This window comes from Schistocerca americana, chromosome 3 (genome assembly GCF_021461395.2).
Source record: "Schistocerca americana isolate TAMUIC-IGC-003095 chromosome 3, iqSchAmer2.1, whole genome shotgun sequence".
Taxonomy (NCBI): domain Eukaryota; kingdom Metazoa; phylum Arthropoda; class Insecta; order Orthoptera; family Acrididae; genus Schistocerca; species Schistocerca americana.
In genome coordinates, this window is record NC_060121.1 from 164,152,120 (window position 1) to 164,176,445 (window position 24,326).

The 24,326-nt window shown below is 39.2% G+C and overlaps 1 protein-coding gene across 1 annotated transcript in view; it reads right to left on the reverse strand.

Moving 5' to 3' along the window:
• Positions 1 to 12,802: 12,802 nt before the first annotated feature.
• Positions 12,803 to 24,326, reverse strand: part of LOC124605522 (E3 UFM1-protein ligase 1 homolog) — a 65,388-nt gene continuing 53,864 nt past the window's right edge. Inside the window, exons 11-13 of the mRNA XM_047137265.1 lie at positions 13,465 to 13,637; positions 13,176 to 13,387; positions 12,803 to 13,097 (exon numbers count right to left, since the gene is read on the reverse strand). Of these exons, the coding sequence (XP_046993221.1) occupies positions 12,943 to 13,097; positions 13,176 to 13,387; positions 13,465 to 13,637 (540 nt within the window). The 3' untranslated portion in view covers positions 12,803 to 12,942. The remainder of the gene's footprint in view (positions 13,098 to 13,175; positions 13,388 to 13,464; positions 13,638 to 24,326) is intronic.

Below are 24,326 nucleotides of genomic sequence, written 5' to 3' on the forward strand. Positions count from 1 at the left end.
AAGACCTAGGTGCAAAACCTGTCCAATCTATCCACCCGGCACTTCCTACTCCAGTCCTGTCACAGGTTTATTCTACCCCTTCAAGGGCTGGGCCACCTGTGAAAGCAGCCATGTCATTTATCAGCTCTGTTGCAATCATTGCTCAGCTTTTTATGTTAGTATGACAACCAACCAGCTGTCCACCAGGATGAACGGTCACTGCCAACTGTGGCCAAGAGCAAATTAGACCACATGGTGGCACAGCATGCAGCTGCACATAACACACTTGTTTTCAATGGTTACTTCACTACCCAAGCCACCTGGATCCTTCCCTCCACCAACAGCTTTTATGAGCTGCACAGATGGGTGTTATCCTTACAACACATTCTCCACTCCAGAATTATCCCAGCCTCAACCTATGGTAACATATTGTCCCCACATTCTCCACCCCAACAGTTTCCACCCCTCTGTCCTGCCATCTCCTCTCCAGTCTCATCTCCCACGCTGTTTATTTGCAGCCCTTTGCCGATGCCTCCACTCATCTTTCCCAGCTGCTACCCTTTCTTTTGTTCCTTTTCTCTCCACATCTGTGCTTCACAACGTCCTGACACTGCACCTGTTGACAGTCTAATCTCTGCACACTCCACCAGAGAGCATTTGTCTCTCCCACACCTGTGCACTCTCTTCCCTGCCCCCTCCAGATTGTTGCTTGCATCCCACATGATAGTTGCACACCGGCCCGAGATGCTGGGGTTGTGTGTGTGTGTGTGTGTGTGTGTGTGTGTGTGTGTGTGTGTGTGTGTATACGTGCTTGCTTGTGTGTATGTGTGAACTGTGGAACTGAAGCTTTATGTGAAAGTCTTTTAATTCTGCCCATCTGCAGGTTGATGTGTCTTCTTTCCAGTAAGTAGCAACTGTCTTTTTCCTACAGTGTTGGGAAAAGAAAGAAGGAGATTGATGCAAGATGAAGGAATTGTCCTAACAGAATGGAAATCAACAGATGTGACATACGTGTACAGCCAAACAAATTACTACAATTTCAGAAAAATTGCATGATTTATTCAAGAGAAAGAGCTTCACAAATTGAGCAAGTCAGTTAACGAGCTGGTCCACCTGTGATCCTTATGCAACCAATTATTTGGCTTGGTATTGATTGACAGAGTTGTCGGATGTCCTCCTAAGGGATATCATGCAAACTTTGTCCAATTGGGCAGCACACCATCAAAATCCAAACTGCGTGGAGGCCCCTGCCCACAACACTCCAAATGTTCTCAATTGGGGAGAGATCCAGTGACGTTGCTGGCCAAGGTAGGGTTTGTCAAGCATTAAGACAACTTGTATAAACTCTTGCCAAGTGTGGGCAGGCATTATCTTGCTGAAATGTAAGCCCAGCATGGCTTGCCATAAACGACAGTAAAATGGGGCGTGGAACATCATCAACATACCACTGTGCTGAAACCTTGCTGCAGATAATAACCAAAAAGGTCCTGCTATGAAATGAAGTGGCACCCAAGACTATCACTTTTGATTGTCAGGCCATTTGGAGGTGACAGTCAGCTTAGTATCCCACCATAGTCCAGTGAATCTCCAGATTCATCTTTGCTGGTCATCAGGAATCACTTTGAAATGAGACTCATCATTCAAGATGCGTCCGCTTCAGTCAACAAGATTCCAGGTCCTAATAAGCAGCAGAGACCACCCAGACAGTCGTGGAATACCAACTTGACTGTCATATGGCTTGACAACCAGGATCTGGTGTACCCTTGGTTGCCATCTGTGGCACCCTTACAACACAGCAGTACATTGACGATATTCAGCACATCATTTTGTCGCCCTTAACGGCAAGCCATCTTGGGATTACATTTCAGCAAGATAATGCCTGGTTGCACTTAGTGAGAGCTTCTATTGCTTGTCTTTGTGCTTGCCAAATGCTACCTTGACCGGAAAGGTCTCCCAAACCGAAAATGTTTGGAGCATTATGGGCAGGGTCCTCCAAACAGCTAGGGACTTTTACAATCTAATATGCCAGCTGGACAGAGTTTGGCATGATGTCCCTCAGGAGGACTTCCAACAACCATCAGTCAATGCCAAGCCAAATAACTGCTTGCATAAGAGCCAGAGGTGGACCAAAGTGTTATTGACTTCCTCAGTTGGTGAAGCTCTTTCTCTTGAATAAATCATCCAGTTTATTGTTTGTTTGTAATGCACATCACATCTACTAATTTCCATCATATTCAGATAATTATTTCATGATGCTTCTTTTTTCTGTCTTAGAGTGTATAGAAGGATGTACCTTGCTTGTAATAATGAAATATCTTTATATTTTAGGTACCAAAACAATTTATTTAAAAAAAAATTTAAGTGGGTAACTAGAACCTAGTTTAAATACAATAACTTTAGTGTATTCCTTGTCAGATTTGTTCTTAGAACATGATATGTCTTTGAATTCCTCAGTCAGTTAAAGGTACATCAAATGTAACAGTTTTAGAATATTGCCCTATCTTGGATAAATTTCTGCAGACGCCCATGGTACCACCCACTTCCACAAAAAGATTGCCTGCAAACTGTCTGTTTCATTGATTGTGGATGGAATTTCAGCTGAAGGACTGGGTGCATGTACTGAGGAATTCGTATAAAGAAAGACCAGGCCAAAAACCAGGAGTCATACCCCTCATCAACATGTACTAAGTGATGGGAAACATAGTGAGAAACTGGCCTAGTACCACAGGTTTCCACCGTAGCAAAGCCTCAGTATCCTGTGTCCGGTCAAAGCAGATCGTTGATATAAAGAACAGTGAGTAACAATATCCCTTTGGGAAATGGCAGGCAGGGATGAATATGAGAACCATGTGCATTCAGTATGTATTTCCACTAGTACTTATTTAATATGTGTAAAGGTCATCCCAGCAATGCTTGAAGCCACAGATTGCAATTTATAGTGTACATTGGAACAAACAATGCATGTTGCCTTGGTTCTGGAAGCGTTTGTTAAAACAATCAGGCATGTTCATAATGTTTCAACGAAGTTAACAGTTTACAGTGTTGGTGATAGAACTGTCTGTGGAATGGCTTTGATCTGGGTGCAAGGCCTTAATCAAAGAATTTAGAGATGCTGTGACAATCTAGATTGCAGCTTTCTAGAGTTGTAGAGCATGATTGAGAGATGAAGGTTCCCTGCAAATGGCAGAGGAATATATCAAAACTAGTAGCAGCAACCACCACTGTAGTTGTGTCTCAGATGCACAGTTTCCTCTCTCTCTCTCTCTCTCTCTCTCTCTCTCTCTCTCTCTCCCCTCCTCCCTCTCTTTCTCCCTCCCCCTCCCTCTCCCTCTCTTTAATTAGATGACTCACTTCACTAATGCAGAGGGCACCAGAGCAAGCATATCAGATGCCAAGAAAGTAGGTGAGAAAATAATAGGAATCAGCTGTCCAACCATTTACAAACAGTGGCATTAATTGAAGCATCACTGAAAAGCTGTATGACAGACATAACACTCAATACCATGGGTTGAGTATGACCAGGAATTGACAGAAGTGAGATCTTTGGGACAAATGGCTGTACACAAAAAAAGCTGGCTTCACAAGATGGGAGGCAGAGTATTCTGTATCGGTAGATAAGAATTTTAAATCAAGTGAAGTAGAAATTTAATTTGTATGCAACGTAGTATGTATTGGAAACATTACAACAGCCACCAGTGGAAATATGAAAGTCATACACAGTGATTATAGAGCTACTGGACAAAGAATTGTAACTATGACACAGGAACAAACCCCACAATGTCTACATGATAGTAATGCATCACTCACAGTGTTGGTTCAGTGCTAGAGAACTACAAGTGTGGACCTAACTACACTGGCAATCCGACATTGCCCATAGTGGGTAGAGTGGTGATGTGCATTCCATTTTATTACCTTCCACAGTTCTTGAAGAACAAATACCTCAAACTGAAATAGACATAGGAACATTTTAGCTTGTGTACAGTTCTCACCGTCCTACAGTGATGACCACATATTTATTAGATACTAGTGCAGTTACAACTACAACTAAAACATGATAAAATTTTGGTTTGGTCCATCCATTGGCGTAAAGACTCATCTACAGACAGATCCTCAGTTCACCGATTTTTATGTTCTAAAGTCATACCTACATCTACGTGAAAACTCCACAGGCCACTGCATAGTGCATGACAGAGCATGTCTTGTATCATTACTAGTCATTTCCTTTTCTGTTCTACTCACAAATATCACAAATAGAGAGAGGGAAAAACTTTTCCTTATCTTCATGGTCCTTACACAAAATTTATGTTGGCAGCAGTAGAATTCTTATGCATCTGCCTCAAATGCCCATTGTCTAAATTTTCTCAATAGTCTTTTGCAAAAGGAACATCATGTTCCCTCCAGGATTTCCATTTGAGTTTGGGATGTTCGCCTGCTTTATTACTCCGTTGATAGTCCTTGGTGTCAACGTACTAGCAGTCAGTGTTGAACTTCCACCCCCATACTGGTACTGGGTACTGGCTGAAAAATATGGGGGTGGAAGTTCAACACTGACTGCTATAACTGATGTAGCCAACAGTCGCACAGTTGCTTTTCACAGTTCTTTACTTTAACTGATCACCCCCCCCCCCCCCCCCCCCAAATAATACACAGTTATATGGCCAGTTCACTATTGTTTAACTCTCGATAAGCCTCATAAATAGCTTGCAGGCAAACATCAGCATACTGCTACAATAGTTTACTGTTGAACATCTATGAGCAGTAAAAACCTAACCACACAGTTCACAGTTCTTGCAGAATAATACAGTACATATTGAATTTCTCCTACCATTTCCGTGCCAATTCCGGCTATCCTCCATCCAACCATTCCTCGAATTTCTACTATAATTAGTCCTGTTCATTCCACTTACCTGAAATTCTGTCCCTAATGATTATTGTCATCAAAATTCCTCCTACAATCTTCCACTGAGGGCTTCACCCTCCCCACTTTATCAACATAATTCAAGAAATCACTAATATTACCCCTAGTGGCAGTACAAGCAATTCTCTAACATTCTGAGGCAACTTAGTTTCTAAACCCATAATTATTGATTCACTACCTAGATCTTTGTCCAGATATTTCAGTTTGTTTGTCCAAAGCTGACAGAAACCTTTCACAATACCCTTCCTGGAGCCAAATCTCTCCCCTCCCTAAAATTCACTCAAAATTCTCTGCTGCTTCTCTTTGAACTGACATTCATCTAAAAATGCTTTCTCTAAGCTACGCCATGAAGTACAACTATCAACTACCTGAGTTGTCCATCCATAAGCATTCCCTTTCAAAAAACCTCTCACAAATGACATTTGCTTTTTGTCATTCCATGTTTCAGGCAAATCATTAAATTCCCTAATGAAATCCAGTGGATGCACTTCCCCATATGGTTCAAAATTATGTACTTTCTTACAACTAACAAATGAAGGGCTGTTTGGATTACTATATATTCTATGCTTCAGATTTTGTACCTCTTCTATCTTTTTCTCCATTTCAGCCAATTTTGAATCCACATTTTTATTTACTTTTACGTTTTTCCTCTACCACTACTGGACACTTGGTATCTACCTCCGTTTCAAAATCATTTTTAAGCTGATCGATTTGGTTCTCAAGTTTAACCCCGCTTTCAGCATAAATTTGCTGTCAGCTTTGACTTCATCTTTACGCTGTTTTTTGGAAGCATCCACACTCCTACTATAGTCATCACAAAGCTTCTTTCTCTCTTCTACACATTTACTACTCATTAATGTTAATTTCTCATTAGTGTTACGTACTACTTTCTTTATCCTTTCATCCCAATCTTTAACTACCGTCTCATCCTTTAAGCTAACCATGTCAGCTCTAGTGCTATCAGTTTTCTTTTCCACCCTATTAATGTCTTCTTTCACACTATTTTCCACCCTAATAATGTCTTCTTTCATACACATACTACTCAGACTACTTATAATTTGCCTTAACATCGCTTCCACTTTTCCGTCTGCCACAACCTTTTGCCCTTGCTGATTTTCGCTGCTAGGTTCCTCCCCCTTAAACTTAATGATTTCATCTGCTTCAGTACTGTTTTCGTCCATTTCGCTCACATTACCATACAATGTAGATGACGCTTTTATCATTTCATCTACAATAAGACTTCTGTCCCCATCATTCAAAGTTACCTTATTCTTATTCACTTGTCTCCTACTGCTGTGGCTGTTATCTCGATTTGTCATCTGTATGGCTGATGCAAGTTAATTCTCCCAGCGAGGTGTCTTGTTTGGATGTGTCCACCTGCATGCTGACTGGCTGCGCCTGTACTCAATGGCTGCTTCCATAGAACCCATACGCTGATTGGCTGCTGTGTCTCCTTCGTTAAAATCACTGCACTGCAAACCGCTCTTGAGTTCACTGTTCAAAGTGTACGAGTCCTAGTTTCTTGTGCCCACATAAAATAGCATACTGCTACAATAGTTTACTGTTGAACATCTACGAGCAGTAAAAACCTAACCACACAGTTCACAGTTCTTGCAGAATAATATGGTACGTATTTCAGACACTGTCATTGTTTTAACACACAACCTAACTGTGTTACACTTAGTTCACAGTTAAGTTCACGCACTGTTGTTGTTCTCACCATCACAGGTTTCTTGTCTGAAACTCGGCCGTAGATTGACTGCCTCGAGATCAAAAATTAGGCCGTTATATATCATCACAATAGTAGGTACTGAAACTATTCATTATTTTATGTTTAATTTACAGAAACTACAATCAAAACATAACTCATTAAATTAACTGAATACATCAAAAAATGGGTTCTTTTTAACAGTTACTTCTACCACAGGGGTTAAGACAAATTATTTGTTTAAATGATGAAATTAACAGATATAGAAATACAAACAATACTTTTTATGAAATTGGTAATTCTTAACTGAATACATCAAAAATGGGTTCTTTTTAACATTTACTTCTACCACAGGGGTTAAACCAAATCATTTGTTTAAATGATGAAGTTAACAGATATAGATATACAAACAATACTTTTTATGAAATTGGTAATTATTTTGGAATTAATTAAGAGCTGGCTTTGCTAGCAAGTTCACAAAACATCCCCATACTTGCTTGTTGATTGACTCTACTGGTAACCAGTCCTGCAGTATGCCTCTAAACTGCTTCGATGTCCTCCTTTAATCTGAGCTGGTGTGGATTCCAGTCACTTGCAGTGGTTGAAATTTTACCGCCATTAAAATATACAAGGCAAACAGTAATAAAAACGACAAAGTGCAAGAACAGATTCCAGACTGGAAATGGAGGAAAGAAGGTCCTTTTAACACATGTCTGGAAACGCATCATTGCCACAGTAGATGGCGCTAACCATCAGCCGTGCATTCCTTGTGTGTTGCAGGCTGTGTGATTGACGCAACATACTGCAAGCAACAGAATAATCTGGTATTCATGTCAGGAACGAGTCAAGGTGATGTTTGTGTACAGCCAAGCAGATGAAAATGGTCGAGAGGCAGCACGGCTATACCCAAACAAGTACCCTCACAGACACCAACCACATCACACAACATTTCAAGCCATTTTTAAGTGTTTGTATAATCATGGGTCCCTTCAGACAGATGAGCGTTGTGTGATGTAGTTGGTGTCTGTGAGGGTACTTGGTTTGATATAGCCATACTGCCTCTCAACTGTTTCCACTGCTTGGCTGTACACAAACACCATCTCAGCTTGTTGGTGACATGAATACTGGACCATTCTGCTGCTTACAGTATGTTGCAACAATTACACAGCCTGTAACACAAAAGGAATGCACGGCTCATGGTCAGAGCAACTTTCATTCGTCAGTGCCATCAACATGGCAACGACGCATTTCCAGACACATGTCCATAGGATCTTTTTACCTCCATTTCCAGCCAGGAAATTGTCCCTGTAGTTTGTCAGTTTTATTAACCTTCACCCCATAGTGATCCATGTCATTCACAGAAGGGCATATACCACATACGTCAAATATAGAGTTCAGAGTAAAGATTTACGTGATTGCGATCAGATGTCAAATATAGACCTCAGAGTAAAGATGTACATTATTGCAATCAGTCTTTAAACATTGGGCTACGTATTGTGGAAAGTATTACTCAACAGGTGGGGAGTCTACTTGCTGGGGAGCATTTGTAATCTCCATGGAGCAAGCCTGAAGGAAAGAGCTCTGGTATCATGGAAGATCTCCAGCACCATGAAAGAAAAATATATTGTATACAGGCAATTGTTGTTATATATTATTCATACGAGGGTGGTTTGAAAAGTTCTCGGAACAGAATAGAAAAAAAGCACTTGCATCACTGAAACTTTTTTTATTTTTCAATGTAGTCTCCTTGTAGATTAATGCACTTGGTCCAACTTGGTTCCAGTGCTTTGATCCCATCTCGAAAATGACTTACCTCCAGGCCTGCAAAATAGTTGTCAACTGCAGCTATTAATTCTTCATTTGAAGTGAGTCTTTGTTTACCAGGAAAAATTTTCAGTTCTGGAAAGAGATGGAGGTAGACAGAGCCGTATCAGCTGAATAAGGCGGGTTTGACAACAATAATTCATACCTTAGTTCATGTAACTTTGCCACGGCGATGACACATGTGTGCGAGCGTCTTGATGGAAGATGACTTTCTTCCTTGCTAAACCTGGCCTTTTTTCACATATCTTTTGTTGCAATTTGTCCAGGAGGTTAGCAAAGAATTCTCCAGTAATAGTTTGCCCAGTGGAGAGTTAATCCACAAACAAATCCCCCTCACATCCTAGAACACTAATGCCATGACCTTTCCCGCCAAAGGAATTGTCTTTGCTTTCTTTGATGGTGGAGAATCAGGAGGTTTCCACTGCTTTTGTCTCTGGGGTATAGTAGTACAAGTTTCACCTGTGGTCACAAACTGGCACAAAAGATCTTGTTCGTTTCTCCTAAAACAGGCCAAACATTGTTCTGATATGTCCATTCTCAAGCATTTTTGATGCTTTCCTTTCTAATTCTTAGGTTAAAACGTGATATACCCATTCAGATGACATCTGGCAAGCCTGAGCAATTTCACGCACTTTCAATTGGCAATCCTCCATGACCATTTTGTGCACATTTGCAGTGATTTCTGGAGTGGTGACACATCTTGGCCAACCACTGTGCAGATCATCATCTAAGCTCTCCTGACCAAATTTAAATTCATTTGTCCACTTGGCAACAGTTGAATATCAAGAAGCAGAGTCCTCCAGTGTATTCTGGAAATCAGCATGAAAGTTCTTTGCTTTCATACCTGTCTTTACAAAGTACTTAATCACTGCTCAAATCTCGATTTTTTTCCATCTTCGCAAATCACTACGCGGGAACAACAACAGAGCCAAGTCTCTTCCAAGAGTACTGACGTGGCACGTGTTTACAGCCAACAGTCCAATGAATATCACGTGAACAACTCATTGCACTAGTGCTGACCTCTCGTGGTGATTCCAAGAACTTTTAAAACCACCCTCGTAGAATGTTAACAAGAGGTCTTTGAGACAGTAACATTAGTTGGTGCCCATGTGGTGTGTAACCTTTTGCGAAAGGTTGTGACAATACATAGAGGTAATTGGAACCAATCTAGACTCTAAGTAGAGAAGCAGTGTTTTGTTTCATAGCCACTTCACTTATAGAAATCTGCATGGAGGAAAGAAGTTTGATGTCAAGGAAGAATAAGGGACAGCATAGCTGCACTCTGAGGTAAATCATAAGAGTTGCAAGGATAAATATCTACATCAATCTAATAAGAGAGTGTTAAGGTAGCAGTGATAGTTTTAGCTGCATGGAGTAATAGGTCTAGAACAGACATTGCTCAAGCAGTCAAAACGTCGCCACACTAGCTAAATACAGCAGTCATCAGCCACTAATAAACACTCCAACCCTGTATATAAAACTGCAAGCGAGTGCAGCATTAGCATATTCAATAAAAATGATTAGGAGTGCCAGCAGGAAGAAGAAGATTAGTGATTAATAGTACGTGTAGAAGCAAAATGCCTTTGTAACACAGCTATTCAAATAAATTTACAAATTGCATCTATTTAATTTATAAAAAAGGAAATAATAATTTGCCCATTATTGACTGCGAATTTCTCAGTGTCATTACCAGGATGTTTAAATTGTGGTTGCTATGAGAGAAATGGAACTGTCAGGCAGACTTAGATGAGAGCTGAAGTGTATTTTTACTGGGCATAGATCCTGCTGTTATCGGCACGAAGGAAGTGATGCTGCAGACGGCTGGCAGCAACTTGGCTGGGGCATGTAGTCGAGAGGTAATGCCTGTTCTGGCAGCAGACGTAGCTGGTCATCCCATGGAAGGCACTCAGCAACCAAATGTTAACTCTTGCCCCTCAGCAGGAGGTCTCTCTTTTTCTTTCTGGACAGCAAGTGTGTTCTTTCCCAGCTCGGTCACCAGTTTCCCTTCAACACGACCTCTTTGCATCCTCCATAGGTATGTCCCTGCGCATGGCCATACATTCAGCTAGCTGCCTCATATTCTTCTCTGGCCAATCAGATCCTTGTTCACTATCAGTATTAAACAGTTTTGTACAGCCCACAATTCCCAAATTCTTGTGGTAAGACTGATGACCACATGCACAGCCTATCATGGTAGAACTCCGTGACTGCGCAAGCTCCATGTTGCCAGTTAAGAACAGATAACCTGTGCCCCATCAATTTGTCACCTACAACCCCTCCTCTGGTAAAACCTTCTTTCCCACAATTTCTCTTGGCAAGAGAGCATACATAGCCACTAAAAGGCACTTAATACCAAGCATTCTTTCCATAGAAAACTGCATATTGTCATTTCACATAGGCGTCTCATGTCTCATGTCCTGTAGAGGAATCCAGTTGTCCCCGTACGTGGCACACTGCAGTTTTTCCGCATCCCTTCCATTCTTCTTGAGAGCACAGAAAAACAATCTTTCAGATTACAGCTTTTGTCCCGGAAATGAAGGGAGGGGGAGGGGGGGGGGGGGGGGGAGGTGAAGCATTCCTATTTGGTCCGTCAGCACCTACCTACTTCAACCAGGGCAGTCAAGGTCTGGGTGAGTGTGTGGTAAAGTCTCTAACGACAGGTCCATTACACCCTCAAGCAGTATTCAAAAAGGGGTCACACTAGTGCTCTATATTAAGAACTTTTCGAGCCATCCACATACCCAAGAATCTAATCCATATGCTTGGTCCTTCATTAACAGTTTGTAGCGATGCACTACGTCAAACACTTTCCAGAAATCTGGGAATATGGAATCCATCTGTTGCTCTTCATCCATGGACCACAGGATATGTGAGAAAAGGGCACCAGTGATGCTTTCTGAATCCTTGTCGATTTATGGACAGAAGCATTTCAGTCTCAAGGAACTTTATTATATTCAATCTCATACTATGTTCAAGAATTCTGCAGCAACCCCATGTTAAGGACATTGGTCTGTAATTTTGCAGGACCATTGTTCTACCCTTGCTGCATACAACAGTCATCTGTGCTTTTTTTTCCACTCACATGGGACTTCATGCTTTGCTAGATGTTCACAATAAATGCAAGCTAAGAAGGGGGCAAAGTCACAGAATATGCAGTGAAACAAAGTAATTTGCTTGCTGCCAATTATGCTGGTGAACCTGCAAGAACCAACAAAAAATTTGAAAAGGGAGACATCTGTTGTTGAATCTTCTCTTCGTACTCCTGGAAAAAGTACCAGAGATCTAAAGAATACTAGTTTCATTGTGATAATTTCACAGGGATGTGATACAGCACAATAACAGACACTTCTTTTATACTTGCAGGGAAGAGAGTTCCTCCTACACTGAGCTCCTCACAGCAATCAGGAAAATCACTGAATTTCCATGGTCTGTCAAAACATTAAGGATACTGTTACATGCAATAGGATTTAAATGAGAAAGATGGACTAGCAACAAGAAAACTTTGATTGGACACCTAAATATTATACATCAGAGTGCAATGACTGTGACTGAAAAAATAAACTATGTTGCTTCTTGAAGAACCAGCAACCAACCAACTACAGGGTTATGTTCTCACTTCAGGATGTGTGTCTGTCAGAGTGACTGAGGCACGTTTTTTGTCATTAAATTAGTATATGCATAACAGGACAAGGCATAGGACACAGATTGATATGAACACACTACTCATAGTAATACTGTGTATGCAACTACTAAGATGTGTTCTTGTCACTATTTACGTCACATTATTTACTTAAAACTTGTTAGTTGTGACATTCTATAATCTGTTTCTCACTTAGAAACAAACGTGTTGCCTGCTTGCACTTTCCTTTTTTTACCCTTGACACTTGTTTTTTCACTCATTTTTTATTTACTGTGTAAGTCAAAATAATTGAAAAATTTTTTCATATGCGCATGCAGACATCAAACCCTCACTGCATGCAAGAAACAGATGAGGTACACAATATTTCATGATATTTTAACTGAATAAGATGAAACGTGTCTTGTGACAAGCAAAAGCACATTTCACTAGTTATGATGTATTAAATGGTTCCAAAAATATTTGAGACAAACGCTTTAGTTCACTCATCCTGCGTGTTTCATCACCCTAGCTTTATTTCCTGTTTATTAAGTGTTTACAACATAATTCTGAATGTGTACACTATAGCTTTGTGTATTGGTTTCAAGTACACTAAGTTTTGTGGATATAACAGTTTGTTGGGAAAGAATGAATGTCCTTAGTTGGACAAAAACTGATTTGCCTCATACAGAGACTATTTCTGAGACATGACAGCTTTATTGTAAGGCCTTTTTTTTTTTAATTTTAATAAAGAAACCACAGTTATACATTTTTATTGTACACCACTTCTTGTTTTACAGCCATATATTTCCACTTTCCAACAGGTTAAATTAACTGAAAAGGCACATGGTAATCACATATCCAGAGTTTTGCTTGAACTTATCCTGAAACTGTAAGTTACTCTGAAACTTTCTGTTGTCTTTCAGAGGCTGTCAACTTCTTGAATGTGTTTGCTACCTCCTTTATAGCTGGCATTTTATCCACCAAAGTTGCCATACATTCTGAAGAACTGTCAGGATTCTGCTCAGCCTGTAAATTCTTCCACACTAGGCCTGAAAGCAAAGGAGAAATAAATTGGTAATAGCTAACACTGAGAAAAGTACAGGCTAGACATTTGCTGGATAAAGTACCATAATATTCCTGCAGTGTGTTGAATGTGTCCGCAGGCAAGTTTGGTTGTAAAAATGACAGAATGTTGTTAACAAATCTGCCAGATGCATGTACTGTGCTCTGGGTCACAGCTTGAAATATCAGTAGCACAGTAATAAGAAGTACTTTAGCTGGCTCTTGTGAGGTAGACAGCTCGTCCAAGAGACTCTGTCGGCGATTCAACAGATGGATTCTGAAAAAGTGAAGAATTAGATATGACTGGACAAATTAAGTTAAATGTTAAATGCATACAGAAATAAATAAATGTACCTTTCTTTCTTTTTATCTGGCTTACGTACTATCATGTCACATATTCCTTGACCCATTACAACTTCTACTGCAGACATGAAGTCTTCCACTGAACTTCCACTCAGTGACTTGTGAAGCTTCAAAAGTGGTTCCTTCATATCATTTGACGCTTCATTTATGATCTTCATTCTTGCCTGCAAAGAAATATGAATGGGATTAGTATTATGTAACGATCTGATATTACCTAGATTGCTTCACTAAAATAATAAATGAAATTTATGACAACTGAACTACGATTCAATGAGGCTTAACCTAAGGGTGGCGAGCACCAACCAGGAGTAAATGAAATTAAAGTAGTAAGATACTAAGAGGGAAGGAAATCAGCGATTTCCAAGTCGATAGTACTGAACTAAAGGAGTAAATTACCGCATGTGTAAATTACTCCAGAGGAAATTTTTCATTTACTTCCAAAATAAATTTATTTAATCCATTACTGGTAGAGAGCACCATTGAGGAGTACACTACTATGCTAGTAACATAAGGAGGAAATAAGGCCAAAACTTACTCTTAGGCACTAGTAGTAGTAAAGCGAGAGAGTAAGGTGCAATCTTCGCATTCTGTGTATTAAGTGCCAAACTCCACGGATTACCTGGACTATGAAGAATATACGGAGATGGAGGAAGAGGTGAACATCCCAAGAATGGGGATTGTAATGGAGAGAAGAGACCCATTTGCGATGTTAACGACAGTGATTTCAAAGAACGAATTGGATTTCGTAAGGAATCTTTTGAGTTGCTGCTTGGTATACAGGAGCCGTTACTGCAACATAAATCTGACAGGAGCTGTGCCTTATCTCCTAGGCTGCAATTTCTTTGTGGATTGCGAATCCTTCACACAGGTACTTATCAAATTGCAGCATGGGAAATCATTAATATCCATCATACTACTGCTGGAAGAGCTTTTTACGGTGTGATAAACAGTTTAACTGCCTTGAAGCCACTGTATGTGTCCATGCCACAGAGCCAAGAAAATACGAGGTTAAGTCAATTATTATCCGCAATTTAGTTATATTTTGGTTTATTTTGGTAGTACTGTCATTTTACACTGACGACGCTTGCTTTGTTTATTTGTTGCTATATCTTTGCAATTTTCAAGGTGCTAGATTAGTTTCGTTATCGCTGCCATGCTGTTAATCATGGCTCCTCCACTGTCTATTTGCAGCAAAGAGGAGCAATGTTCAGTGATCCGTTTTTTGTGGTCGGAAGGCGTATCAGGGGGTGAAATTCATCGAAGACTTTCAGTACAGTACAGGAACAGTGTCTTCCTACAACGGAGTGTCTACAAATGGATTGAAAAATTCTGAAATGGTCACACAAGTGTTACACACGATGAAGGAGCCGGACGACCACTTACCGCCACAAATGAAGAATCCATTGAGCATTTATGTTAAATGATTCTCTTAGACAGACAATTAACTATTGACAAAGTGGCACATCGTCTGCAAATTTCTGCCTACGAAATCATCCACAACAGACTTGGGTTTCATAAAGTTTGTGCCAGATGGTTCCCAAAACAACTCGCACAGTTGCATGAACAAACGCGCTTGGACATCTGCAAAAAAAACATTTGGATCGCTATGGTAACAAAGGGGACAACTTCTTAGACAGGATCATTACTGGTGATACATCATTACAAGCCGGAGAGTAAATGGCAGAGAATGGAATGGAAACATCCAAATTCAGCATATAAGAAAAAGTTCAAGACCCAACCGTTTGCAGGAAAACGGATGCTTACGGTTTTTTGGGATGCACACGATACAGTACTGGAACATTATGGGGAACGGGGCACAACAATAAACAGTGTACGTTAAAGTGAGATGCTTAATGCCAGGCTAAAGCCTGCATTTCTAAGCAAACACCAAGGATTGCTGTCAAAAGGTGTTGTGTTGTTGCACAACAATGCCTGTCTGCATACTGCTGCCAACACTGCTGAAATGCTCCAGAAACTCAAATTTGTAGTTTTGTCCCTTCTGACTATCACTTGTTTCGTCCACTCAGACAGGCATTAAGGGGCTGTCGATTTGCCTCTGACGAAGCAGTGAAAGAAGCGGTGCATTCCTGGCTCGTAGCTCAACTGAGAACCTTCTTTTATGAGGGCATCAGGAAGCTTGTACAACGATGGACCAAGTGCATTGAAATGCAAGGAGACTATGTCGAAAAATGATGTTCTTGTAGTTTCCTATTTGATTACAATAAAATTTTATATCTACTTTGTGGATAATAATCGACTTACCCTTGTATATCAAAGAACAAAAGGGAATTCTACTAAACTGGTGGATTCCCAAATATCATAGGGGCTATAGATTGTGTACACATACCCACACACTGTCCTTCTGAAGCACAAGCAGAACAATACAGAAATCGCAAGAATTTCTTTTCTATCAATATACAAATCATCTGTGATGCCAATATGAAAATTTTGAAAGTGGTAAGCCGTTGGCCGGGTTCCATGTATGATGTACGCATTTGGGACAATAGTAGAGTTGCTGCAGGATTTGATAATAGACAATATGATGGGTTGCTTGTTGGAATAGTGGTTATGCTCTCTCCAAACATCTTATGACGCCTGTGGTCCGAGTCCACACAGGAGCTGAATGGCACTACAATAGAGCCCATATTGCTACCAGATGTGTAACAGGGAAGCGTTCAGTGTTTGGAAGGAACATTACCAAATTGTCACTAAAACAATGTGATTTAAACCAAACAAGTGTGGGAATGTTATTGTGGCTGCTGCAGTTGTACACAACTTTGGAATAGAAGTTAGAGATGTGTTTCACCCTGATGCTCTGGAGGTGAATGACATCAAACAATATGCATTTCAGCCAAAGGCAGATGCTGCAAGACAAACTGTCAGATTGTCTATAATACTTAACTACTTTAATTAAAATTGTGCCTTGCTTGCTAGTAAAATTAGAAGTTAGTGTAAAGACTTTTCCTTCTTAAGTGAATAAATACGCCAATGGATTGTCACCACTGCATGGAAAGTGACTCATTTTACTTATGTGTAATTTTATAATTACGTTCTGTTTTTCATTCTTTCTTTCTTCCCCCCCCCCCCCCCCCCCCCCCTCTCTCTAGGGGATTAACATTCTCATTTTATTTCTTAATTGAGTATACAAGGTCATATAATGATTTAATTATTTCTAAAAAAGGCTTATTTTATAATACTGCAAATTCAGATAAATATTAGAATGTGATGTTAGCAAAAATTAGTACTGATGCTGAAATGATAAACACAAATATTATGCCATACAAGAACATATTAACCATTTGAAAAAATATCAAGGAAATAAAAGATGTTTTAAACATATGGATATTTTCTTATTCATTCACAAAAACCCAAATTTCTTGAGCACATCGGTTGGAGAACTGGAACCTGAAGTTTGCTCCATTGCGTTTGTGAACTTATTCATAATTTCCATTTTAAGATTATGCTCTTCTTCTATGATTTCTCTTTGTCTTTTTATTAACAACATTTTTGCATTGTATTCCTCTCATATTAAACATATTTTTAAGGAATGAAGCTCATCTGCTCTTTTCAAGAACTCTCGGTTTCTCACTACAACTGCATGTTCTCTCCGTCTTTTGCTGGGCACATTGTCTGATAAGTTCCCACCAGAGATTGTAGGCCGAGGTTCATGACTATAGGATAAAGTTCCATCTTCAGCAGTTTCATTGCTACCTTCAGAGTAGTTATCATCATCGAAGTTGCATGAAAGTATCACATTATCTTCAGATGTGTCACTGTCGTTAACTCTAGCTATCCCCTAGAAAACTTGCATGATCATATCAACAATCATTTGGCTTATATCGTTGACCTTTGTCTCACCTACTCCACAGCCAGTTTGAAATTGTTCTCGATAACATTTAGCTTCCATTTTCTTTGCTTTCAATTTCATGCCCTTCTAAATTAATTTAAGTTGCTCTTGTGATCTTTGTGTAAGAGCTTCTGTGTTGTATTCAACGTGTATTTTTTCCCAAGCATCCTTTCCTTTTTAGCATGTTGGCATCATGGTTTTTAGATTCAATAGTAGTTATGTACTTTCTCATTATTTCAGCAACTGCTCTTTTTAATTTTCTGGTATGTTTTTTTGAACGTTTCTTGGTTACCTCCATGTTGCAGCTAGCTCGTATCTCAAACTGGTGCTTAAATTAATAAGTGTCACCAACCATCAATGGACATTGGTAGCTGTACATGGTGAGGTTAACAATAATTCGTCCATTAACAGCACGTTTCTTTTTCATAATACACAAATCTTAACATTAATTAGTACAATAGCATGTAGAGTTTCCAATTTTAATAACTCAATTTAATAATCCTTTCTAGCTTCTAAAATCATAGCGAAGAACATAAATTACACAAAAGACAATGCAATAATGACTGCCGACAATCAATATTTTCTGAGAAGTAACATCATGCACGTGCCAGCTGCGGGCAGAGATGACTTAATTCTGTAGTAAAAAGGTGTTACTACTTTAGTGACAACTAAAGAAGTAAACAGAAATTAAGCTCCCGAACAGTTACTAAATAGTGTATTACTAAAGAAGTAATTTACTAAAATACCCCAGATTAAAGAAGCAAGAGTTACTACAAGAGTAATTTATACTAGTTTGGTGCTCACCACCCTAAATGTTTAGTATTTTATTGTTGTTGTCATCTAGCTATTCAGAGGTCTCCTCATTAAAATAACCACTTGTGAGTAGGATTTTTAACTATAGATGTGTTCTTGTTTAATCAGATACATCAATCAGTCCACAGTTCATACTCTTTCGTTTCATATAAGAACTTCAAAATCTATGTTTAACTCTGAAAAACATCTGAAGAATGAAATAAAATAAAACATTTCTAGTTGAAAATTTTCACCAATATGTTTAGGAATGAAGTGATACACCCATAAAACACTGGATTCACCTTTGGATTGCACTGTGTCCAACAATGATCTAATTCACAGCAAGTCCTTGTAACAAACTCATTATTAACAGATTTCCCAGTTCTTGTGAGAACTGAACAGTGCTTTCATTTTAAATGACTCTTAAAATATATTGAGTTACATTTGAGGCACCATGAATTTTTTGAATGTTAAAGATTCTTTCAAAACACACAATCACCACTTCTTAAGTTTCATCATGCAGTGAATAAGCAGTAATAAAAGGTTCTCCTTTTTTTAATTTTTAATTTATTTAATTTTTGAGAGAATGTCTCAAAATTGTTATTGGTGTACCATCTGGCATCGAAAAACCATTGAATTTGGACAGAAATATTAAATGAAAAACAATACTAACACATCCTGCACCATGGTGACTGCGAATAAGAAGAAATTAGTATTCCTTTAATTTAATCAAATTCATACTGTTTTTCTGTCAACTATCAGTTATCCAAGGACTATACTGAATAAGACTAAGTTCCCCCTCCTGGCTATCATATATTTGAAGTTTATATCACTCCTTGAGAAAGAGAATCATGTGGTACGTAATACAAAAATAAGATACAATGGAAAATCCAGGAGGAAATAATGACAATATTATGAAAAAGACGGACTGCTACTCACTACAAGGAGGAGAACCTGAGTTGCAGACAGATACAACAAAAAGACTGCTGTACATTTGAGCTTTCGGCCAAAAAGCCTTCTTCTAAAGCAGGAAACACACACAAATTCACACAAGCACATCTCAAACAACCACTGTCTTGGCTGTTGAGGCCAAACTGCATACAGTAACTGCACCTCATAGGAGAAGTGATCTGTTGGTGGTAGGCGTAAGGAGAAGGCTTGGGCAGGGAGGGGGAGGGATAGCAGGGTAGGGGAACATGCAGTGCTGCTTGTGGGAGTGTCCAGTGGGGTGGCAGGAACAGGGTAGGACTGCTACACTTCCTTCATCATAAGAATAAACCTGACGTAAACAAACAAAAACGCGATGATTGGTCAGCAGCCATAGCTCTTGTACACTGCTGCTGTTCTGCTCTTAGAAGTAGGTCCAATTTATGTATTAGATATCTTGTTACTATGTCACTGTAAATGAAACTTTAAGACATTATGAGGTATTAACAGCCACCAATGTTTTTGTTAATCATACCAGAGCTACGTAATTTTTATTTCACCAAATTGTGTACAGTCACAGTCTTTGTAAGCATTTCTTGTGCTCTGATTGTCTCGCTGTTCATACGTACCACAAAAATGAATGACACTGCTTCCTACTTCATAGTGAAACAGTACACCATTAATGGCTAGAAACAAGTTGTTTTTAATGTTTTTCACAAGATTACAGAGAAAAATCGGCTTTGACATTTTTCTTGGCTGATGGGCAGCACTTCAAAAACTGTTGTACCCTATAATTATTTTGTTCAGTTGGTATACATAAATCATTTAAATATGAAATTCATATGTTCACAGTTTCAAGTGTACAGCATACTTCATTTGTTTTTCACAGACAGAAAGGTTAGAAGTGTTTCACAGCACGCTGTGATTTACGATTATTATAAAAAATGGAGCCAAGAATTTGCATCAAATTTTGTGTGAGAAATGGAATCAAATGTTCTAAGATACTTGAAATGTTGATAGTGGCATATGATGCATCTGTTATAACGGGGAAAAAAAAAATGTTTACAATGATACAAGATCTTCCAAGATGGCCGAGAAGATGCCCAATAACGAACCTCGCTTTGGACGCCCCAGCATATCAACAACAGATGAAAACGAAACTGTGAAGAAAGTTGTTTAATTGTTTTGGAAAATCGTCGAATTACTGTAAGAGGAGTTGCTGAGGATGTTAGCATATCAGTCAGCTCGTGTCATGCAATTTTTTCGGATGTTCTGGGCACAACCTGTGTGTCAGCAAAGTTTTTTCTGAAACTTCTCAATTTTGATCAGAAGAACTGCCGCATGAGCATTGCTCAGGAGCTCTTGAATGACGTCGATGATCCTGATTTGGTCAAAAGGGTCATAACTGGTGACAAAACATGGGTTTAAGATTACGATGTCGAAACCAGATACGAATCGCTCCAATGGAAGCATCCCAGAGAGCCAAGACTGAAAAAAGCATACCAAGTTTCCAAGTTTGATCAAATGTCAAAATCTTGCTCAATGTTTTTTTCTTTTTTTTCCAAATACTGTGGCATAGTGCATCATGAATTTTTGCCTCAAGAGTCGTACAGTCAATAAGGAGTATTACATTGATATTATGCACCGTTTGCGAGAAGCAATACGCAAAAAACTCCTAGAATTGTGGAAAAACAATTCATGGCTTTTGCATCACAACAATGCACCTGCTGATTCATTGTTGCTTGTGAGAGATTTTTCGGGCAAAAACAACACAAAATCATGCCTCGGCCACCATATTCAATGGATTTGGCCCCCCCTGCGACTTTTTTCTGTTCCCAAAACTAAAGAGATTTATGAAAGGATGAAGATTTTCAACAACTGAGGAAATAAAAACTGCATCAATGGAAGTACTCCAGGCTACACCTAAAAGTGCTTCGAGGATTGGAAGAAGCATAGGGGACAACATGAATATTGATGAATAAATACATATTTTTTCATAAAAATATAAAGTCACTTTACTTTTTGAGCACACCTTGTTATGTAATTAATTCAGACTTAACCATCATTTTTTTTTTTTTTTTCAGGAAAAATGAACATCATCTGGTTTCTAATAACATATCACGTGCAAAATTCTGATTTTCATTGCAAATACATATTCTTAATTATTGACATTTTATAAAAGATTGTTAAAGACTGCTGAAGTTAATGAAACACTACACAGTTTAATTTTTTGGAGATAAATTAAAAATCAAACACGCTTTGTTTGAATATGTCCATTGTTTTGTAGGACAGATGTGGTCTCACAAGAGCCAGAGTGGTAAGTGTCAAAGAAACACGGAAAACAGTAATTTTCAGTGTGTTGAGCACACTGTACAAATGCTGCATTTTTACAGTGGTCACCTTAACACTGCAATTTGAACCCAATAGAATTGATACGAGCCAAGCTAAGGGATTTGTCATGAGAAATAACAAGATATTTAAGCTGCCAAACATACTGAACTAATGCAAGAAGTTTTGTGGCATGTCACTACTGAATGATGGTGAAATGCAGAACAGTATGTCATAAAAGAGGAGGAAGGAATGTGGATTTTCTGATGGCTGGGGATTCTGCTGCTGATTGCCTCGTTATCAATGTAGCAGTACCGAAGTGTACCATATTCCTCAGAGTCTGATACGGAAGGCATTCAGAAATTATCAGACGACTGACTGTATTACCTTCAGTGGCTTCAATATTTAACTACACGGTGAAATCCCAGCAGTCCGCTTTTACTCTGGACATAGCTCATGTAGAAAAATTACCCTTTTAAAAGTCAGGGATTTTCATCACTCTTATTTTTAATTATAATGCTATGTTAGCTAAGATTGAGAGCATGTTATGTTTTCCATCAGATCACCGATGAAGCATATCACCTGTGTTTTACCATTACTTCCTCAAGTTCAAAACTTAAATGACATCCAATGCTATATTGTTCTCTGCTCATCTCTTTTTATGTCTTTACTACAACTGTTCACATCACTGCAGGTTAGTTGATCCAGGTGGCTGGCCAGTGTCATCCAAGTTAAATGCACCACTAAAGCTATTGTCCCGTATTATTGCTGAGTCGATGTACAAATAACACACAGCATAAAATGTATCCTCATTGTCATAATTGACTGTGCTTGAGACAGCTTGGGTTCCGCTCCACGCGAAATGAAATCCAATGAGGTTTCTGCATTTAATGTTTACATGAGGTTTAGTTTTATGGTGAACCAAGTATGGATGCAGTCTGGAGGGGAACTGCTCAGCATCACAGCCTAGTGATGACCAGTCCTCCTCCAAATATATAAAGGGTCTCACTGACGCCTTTACAGACAAAATTACCCTCACAAACTTCTTCAGAAACAGATCTCCCTTGCCTTGTCCCTCCAGACATACACTGCCTCCAGCATTCCCACCATCAGGCCACAAATGATGACTTCCCTCATGACTTGGTGTCACCCAGAACTGAGGCAATTGAACTGCATTCTCCACCTGGGTTTCAATTACTTCTTGTTGCGCTCTGAAAGGAGGAATATCTACCCACTATCCTTCCTAACACTCCCACAGTATTCCACCACCCACTGAACCTACACAATATCCTTGTCAATTCCTACTCTACCCTTTCTTCCAATCCCTTGTCTCTTGGCTCATGTCTCTGCAATAGATCTACATGCAAGACCTGTCCCACACATCCTCCCACTACCACTTACCCCAGTCTGGTCACAGGCATCACCTATCCATCCCATCAAAGGCAGGGCTACCTATAAAAGCAAACTAAGCTGGCAACCACTGTGCTGCTTTCTACGTAGGCATTACAACCAACAACCTGTCTGTCCACATGAATGGCTACCAACAAACTGAAGCTGAGAGACAGCTGGAGCACCCAGTTGCTGAACATCCTGCTCAGCACAACATTCTTAGCTTCAACTACTACTTCACAGCCTGCACCATCCGAATCCTTCCTATCAACACCAGCTTTTCTGAATTGCACAGGTGCGAACTCTCCCTGCAATATACAATGAAACCCCTATTTTATGTTATTGTGTGGTCCAGGCTTTAAAAACACAAAACTGAGGAAAATGTTAAAACGCCCTCCAAAATATGAGCAAAAACACATGTAATTTGGCATATGTGATAAAATCACAATCCTCTCCAATACTTTGTCTAAGTGAGGAAATTAAAAGTACAAAAACAATGTTTATACAATAATTTGTGGCAATGAATTTAATCAGTTCCTAAAACAATCAAACATGTGTAACAGCAAGTAAAAACTCAAACTCACAACAAAATTGAAACTGGTATCTGGGTAAAAGGTAATCTAGCTACTTTGCGACATTCTATGACCGCGAATTATATGTTCAAACACACATTTTTGAGAGATCATCCTTTGTGCTCACCCATAAAAAAGTAAAAATTGATTAAAATGGTGAATTAAACCAAAAACATCACAGCAGCTTAGCAGTTAAGCCCTAAGCATAAATTTGGACACCTGCTTAATGACATATTTTATCACTATTGCTGTTATTGTTTAATGTTTTTCTTATGAGCTGCACTTCACACGCTCACCACCATTAAAGTGTTATTTTAGGCTTGTTGAGAGAAACAAAGATGTGAAAAAATGAGTTTACTTTCTCAATTGATGTTACAAGTTTATTATAGTTGGCTCAGTGAATTTCTGCGTACTGTGTAAAATGTTAATTTGAAAGAAAGCTCAGGTGCTACAGTTTCATTTTATGCCCTCTGTCACTGATGCCAATCTTTATGAGCTACAGTGTGTGGTGCAAAGTATATGCATGATTAGTGTACATAGCTGTTGCAATTGTATCATGTGTTGTTGCAACTGTATCATGTCAGATTTGAACACAAAAGTCTTTAAAATGTGCTATCGCAAAACCCTTGTTCTATTTCCACATGACATCTCCGTCATAGCACATAATTTGCACAAAAACAGTATTTTCAGCACTTCACCAAATGCTTTCGCCACAACCTGCACTCCCAACAATGAAGGGCCACACCCCCTCTACACACATCCAGTAGGCGAGCTCATTTTGCATGTATTGGTGGCTGCAATGGCTACTGCGTTACTTAATAAGTCACCGGCCAATAAGAGTTCACTAGCCTGAAATGATCGATGTTTCCTTGATTATGACTAAGCATATTCTTCAAAACTCAGACTTCAAATTTAAAAGATTGACGACATTTTGCTGCTGAACACCGTATGTGGGAAACATGTGAAAAACAATGAGACTGAATTACAAGTGGCACAAA